Raw genomic sequence first — 6,096 nt, 5'->3', positions numbered from 1 at the left:
TGAAAATATGTCCCCCAAACGGTTGGTCTGTTCATGTTACCATCCAAAGTGATGGCTCACGATATGAGGGAACCCAGATTCATAAACAGTATCAAGTTATTTATACACCTCTTTGAATTACTCGAGGGTCGGGACTACACTCTGATGCGAGTTATCAAACATTCGTCTTCAGAAAACAATGTAAACTCAATAAATCGAAATTGCTCCAAATGGAAAGATTCATCATCAACCGGTAGATGGGCTGAAGGCATTACACCTGCCAGGTGTTACAAAAAATAACAGCATTATCTGCTGGTGCAATAATTTAGGGTAGAAACGCTGAAAGATGGTCTAACAATCTTTCTTTTGTAACGATCAAAAGGTTAATATATAGACCAGAAATTCTATAGTTGATTTTAATTCAATCAGCAATGCACGCGTGCGTGCACTCACCGACACACACACGACCAATGTCTCCCTCTGGCGACAAGTATATTTTCACAACTACCTTCCCACTTTGAACTGTTTTTAAGCCAAGCTTTAAAATTTCTCTTCCTTGTCCCCTCAACCCCCCATATTAAATTTTATTGGGAAGACGTCTTTGTTCCTTGCATATACAACATGTAGATAACCCTAATCTGTATGGGTAGCAATCTGCCTCTCATCAACGCCATAAGCAACCTAAGGTTTCAATAAAACTCAAACACCTAACCTCTCCCCACCATACTTAAAAATGATAAAATGCAGTGTCCATGGTGCAAGCTCCAATTTACCAGAAGCTCTGCAAGGCGTAAAATGAATGAGTAAAAGTTACAACACGAAGTTCAGCTTTCACAGTTGGTTCAGAATTTTCACACAAGGGCAACAAAAGTACAAATAATGAGTAGTCATAGCAGCGGTGTATTTAGGCAGTACATAGTTCAATGTAAAGTGGTGTATTTCAAATAAAGCAGTACAGTCCAAGAGCAAATGAGACACAAATCAGTGCCAGGTGAGACGTCTCAAGCAGTCATATGACCATCGCGAGCCAGCCAGCAATGAGACACATGCCACCGAAAGGCGTGACGCTACGAACGTTGCCGTTTCCGAGTAGAGCATGTGCGTAGCAGCTGCCACAGAAGAACACCATACCCGCTGTCAGAAGACTACCGGCCTGAAATTGGGACGAGGTATCAGAGGGAGGGGCAAAGTATTTGCTCAGAAATGTTTCACAATTTTGAATACCGCACAAACATCATCTCCACTTGTGTGTCACTTTCTACTGTTCTCATCAAGATGGCAACCAGATTAGCTGCTTATATTTTATGACAATAAATGTGTACTCAACAGGAGGAAAGCTTGATCAGCAATGCAATCCAATTCACAGGACAGGACAAGACAAAACGATGTTAAACCAAAAAACGCAATCCGTTATGGCTTGGCATAAAGTCACATGAGGCAAAACTCGGACATCAGTTTCAGCACAATATGTGACATTATACATGACGTAATCTGCCCGATTGCTCGAAGCGCATGCACAGAAACCCGTAGGAACAAAGTAAATCAGGGCGGCCTAGACATATTCCATACCTCTCAGATAAGGATTGTAGAATGCTACGACTAAAAAAAAACTTTTTTAAAAGCCTGCGAGAAAGAGGTATGCCTCTGCACAACGAAACAGGTGGAGAACGTCCTGACCAACTCATTCAAAAAGTTGATATCTTGCTGTCCGGATTGTAAAAACTCCCGACGGTATGGGCCCGTGGAAGGCTGAAGGTTCGTATATATGTGCATTCTAACCAAACGCTCGTGCTTCGTCACCGATGGGAAGGTATATCTGGGGCTTGTCGTTGTAGAGTGCATCGATTTAAAATGGTGATATTTACTATTAAATCACGTTTGGGAGGAGGGGAAGGCGGGTGGGAGTGGGATTTGTGTGGACTGTGAGTGTCATTATATATATATATATATATATATATTCTTTGGTTTCATGGCCACAAAATACATTATACCAGATTTTTGCATGTATTGATGAAAGGAGAAGCAGCTGTTTTTGTGCATATGTGCTATAACCACTCCTAGAATGTACTAACACTAACAGTAAATGGTATGAGCCCGACTCCTCTCATCCACGGATATTACTCGCATTCCTAGATTTCCGTGAATGTGATTTTCATTCATGAACAGAACAATTATGGTTAGCCATATTTTTCACGTTAGTAATGGCGGATTAAAAGTGCCCGGTGAGCAGAAGCAAATCACTGAAAATACACAGAACATGCGCAAAACGTTTAATTTAGCCTTCATACGTCATTTTGAAAGTCGCATATTCAAGAGGAGGCTTATGGTGACATCACTTTGGATTGAAATTTTTGCGTAAGATAATGCAGTAACATAAAGTCAAACGGCTGGCTTTATGTCGTCTTTGGGTGATGACAAAGGTGTGAATGAGACATTCAATGCAATGAAAATCTTTAAAGCATGTGCTTTTATCCACAGTTAACAAAGGTCATTTTTACCATTTTACGCATTCTACTACCTAGCTGACGACTACACACAATTACAACAACGTCATTGGACCAACTGCTGGTAAAGCAGTTTTCACCAATCGAAGGCGAGTATGAAAACCGTTGCCACTTGCTTTGGAGACTCAAATAAAATTACCAGCCTAGCGGAGGCAATGGCAAACCATTCAATGTATACCTTGATCTTGCACCTGTAACGCAGTTGAAATCTTACCATCAAGGGGTAGCGGCAGTGCGGAACCCCGAGCAGCGCCAACGTGTGGATGTAATGATAGCGGTTTGCTGTGCCGTACACCTGCACAAGAAGCCAAGTAAACTTTGAAACGGTTGCAACAAAACTCCAAAAGACGTCTTCCCAAAGTTCTAGTGCGGGGGAATGCAATAACTTTGACAGCAGGACAAACTAGAAGCACGTCCTAATCACAACGTACTTCATACGATTTTAAAAGCGAGAAGGGCTGCAGTGCAGAGAGGTCGGAACATGTTTTACCTCCTTCAAGTAGTCATCTGCATCACTGAGCTTGAAGGCTGCAGAGGCATAATAAACTCAGATCGTTTAACATGGCAGATTAAATACCTTCTTTAAAATCAGACCGATGTGATGTACTTTTCTGCATGACACTGATACATCACATTTGAAGCATTGCAATCGTGTTTTAAACACCGTCCAATATAACAAATGTAACAATTGTCAAACCGCAGCAACTTCCAAATGAAATTTGGTTTTACAAATATATATATACAAAGTCTAGGCTCATTTAAGAGCAGGAAGGCAATATGACTGAGGAAAGAGAGGAAACGTAGAGACAATGTGATAGCAGGTGGACATGCGCAAGAGAATGAAAAGAGAGGGGGAGAGGGCGAAGAAGAAGAATAACGGGAGGAGGAGGTGGGGGAGGGGGAGGGGTGGGGGAGGAGGATGGGGTGGGGGAGGAGGAGGGGGTGGGGGAGGAGGAGGAGCAGGAGGAGGAGGAGCAGGAGGAGCAGCAGGAGGAGGAAGAGCAGAAAGAGAAAGAGGAGGAGCAGAAGGAGAAAGAGGAGAAGCAGAAGGAGAAAGAGGAGGAGCAGAAGGAGAAAGAGGAGCAGCAGAAGGAGGAGAAGGAGAAAGAGAAGGAGAAGAAGGGCATACATAGTAACAGTGACCTGAGTGAGAAAGCCCAGAAAGGGTAGCCGGCAGGGTTAATGGGGGGGTTGAAAAGATCATGGGTAGAGATGGACAATGACATGAGATGGTGGTGTACCATGTACCAACAACTAGAAGTACTGGAGAGAAGGTTGAGATTGAACAGCCTCAGCAATGTAGTTGCACAAATGGGAGAAAATAACCAAAAAGTGGAGGTGTATGTGCATCAAGTCTGCATTTTGGGAGTTCAACAAGGAGGGGGTTACCGGAAGAACGAATGCATCTGAGGATCTACGGAAGGTCAGAGTTGGACCCTCTTACTTGCAGATTATTGTCACTCTCAAGCTAACATTTATTAAAACAATCACAACAAGTGAGGAGGAAATGGCTTTTCATAACTGAGAGATGTTCCAGCAAGTGCACGCCTTGGCTTTGTTTCAGTCATATCTCCTTTGTCATAATTATTAGAATCCCTTGATATACTAAGACCCAGGACATTCGTTGTCTACAGCACGCCAACAGTAAACGTGATGACGTCACAAGCCACACCCACGCCGTATCGCTTCGCTTTCCTGGGCCAAACACTTCCCTTCCCTCTTTACACGTCTGGCTCTGGGTCTGGCTAGTCGGTGACCTCCATTGAACCAGCTCGTAATGTGAATTAGGTACAGGAAACATCTCTGTACCTTTGAACCAATCTCCAATCGGTTATTAGAGACCCTAAATTGGAATGTATTAGCCTAATATTCCGCTGAAATAGGGAATTCCATCCATGTTCAGAGCGTGCCTTTCCTGGTATTACGTCACTTACGTCCGTCCTGACTTGCACGCAGAAACGTTTACCTTTTTAGCCACCACCTAACTGAACTTTACTCACTGTGTGCACCGTACGCTCCCGCAGAGACAGCAAGCGCTCCCGAGAGACCAGCGACGCGGACAAAAATTCGAGCTGAAGCCATTTGTCCAACATACACTTAAGCTAGAAAAGCTGTTACAATATTAATAGATATTAGATATCGCTATTATTACATCAATCTTACATTGCCTGCTAAGAGCTTGATAATAATTTTATTTTGAAAAAACAACTGATGGAAAACGAGTTGACAGAAAAAAAAATGGTGAAAAAAAACCCATCAACTGGCACGAATTACACCGTCATGGCCACAAGTTCCGGAAAAAGAAAAACGTAAATTGGACTATCCGTGTGCGCAAACGCCCACAAGTATGCTCCCCACGTACTTTCCCTTATACTTCAACCACCTTATACCACAGGCTTGTTGTAGCAACTCTGAAGTTGCAGCTCAAAGCCTCGGCTGGATGTGGGCAAGCTCAAGGAGGAGAGGGTCGCTGAGGAGTTTGCGAGCAAGTTGAGTGGGGTTTAGAGGTCTGGATGCTTCGGGGGATCCTGAGGAGTTGTGAAGTGCCTTCAAGACCACCATCCTTGATGTTTCCGGTGGCTGTCTTGGAACCCACCATCAGGCGAAGAAGAACTTTGTCTCTCAGGAGACGCTTGATACCATTGACCAGTCGCAGGGCCAGGTTCGATGGCAGAGCTGAACTGTTCCAGGAGCTGAGGTGTAAAACTGTATGCTCGCTGAGGGCGGACAAGGAGGCCTATGTGCGAGGAATCTGTGAAAGGGGAGAGCATCACTTGTGGACATGTGATTCTTGTCCTGCTTACAGAGGAATCCATGTATTGCGTGCCTCTAAGTCTGTCCCTAGGTATACTGCAGTTAGAGCAGAGGGTGGTGGCCTCTTGGCAGAGGAGTCTGAAGTGAAGGCCCGCTGAGCCGGTCACTTTGAGCGGCTGTACCAGGCTAACCCACCGGCTGTTGAGTTGGAGGTCAGGGGTGTTTCTATCCCAAATGCTGATCCCCCCCAATTAACTGTGAACCGCCTTCACCTGTGGAAACACAGGTTGCGGTGAACCGGCTGAAAGGGGGCAAAGCTCCTGGGATTTGTGGCATCCATGCTGAGCTTCTCATTGCTGGTGGAAATGCTGCACTTGAGTCGCTACATGCAGATCTGTGCTCTGTTTGGAGCACAGGCATCATCCCAACTAGCTGGAAGAGGGCCTTGATGTCCCCCTCTGGAAAGGGAAGGGTGATCACCAGGACTGCAACAACTACCGAGGGGTGACGCTACTCTCGGTGCCGGGCAAAGTCTTTGCTTGGATCATTCTTGAGAGGGTTCCCACCATCTGCTCGAGCACCAGCGACCAGAGCAGTCAGGCTTTACACCAAAGAGGTCAACAATTGACTGTATCCTTGCGCTTTGGGTCCTCACCGAACACAAACAAGGGTTTCGTCAGGGGCTGCTTGTCGCCTATGTTGATCTCCGCAAAGCGTTCAATTCGGTGAATCTGGATGCCCTCTGGAGGATTCTTGGTCTTCGTGGGGTGCCACCAACACTGATCAATCTGATCTCTGATCTATACTCTGGTACTGAGAGTGCTGTGAGTTTTGGTAGCTCCATCTCTGACTTATTTCC

General features: G+C 45.1%; 1 protein-coding gene across 1 annotated transcript; it reads right to left on the bottom strand.

Annotated features, from left to right (window-relative positions):
• Nucleotides 1–730: 730 nt before the first annotated feature.
• Nucleotides 731–4,630, bottom strand: LOC137421801 (transmembrane protein 256 homolog). The gene is made up of 4 exons (XM_068108208.2): nt 4,484–4,630; nt 2,974–3,011; nt 2,698–2,778; nt 731–1,132 (listed from the first exon to the last, which is right to left on the bottom strand). The coding sequence occupies exons 1-4, from the start codon at nt 4,563–4,565 to the stop codon at nt 989–991; spliced, it is 345 nt and encodes a 114-aa protein (XP_067964309.1). The 5' UTR covers nt 4,566–4,630; the 3' UTR covers nt 731–988.
• Nucleotides 4,631–6,096: the final 1,466 nt, after the last annotated feature.

The sequence above is a fragment of the Myxine glutinosa genome, chromosome 2 (genome assembly GCF_964187855.1).
Source record: "Myxine glutinosa chromosome 2, kmMyxGlut1.1, whole genome shotgun sequence".
Classification (NCBI taxonomy): domain Eukaryota; kingdom Metazoa; phylum Chordata; class Myxini; order Myxiniformes; family Myxinidae; genus Myxine; species Myxine glutinosa.
Note: the sequence above shows the minus strand (reverse complement) of the source record. Positions and strands in the feature narration are given on the sequence as shown.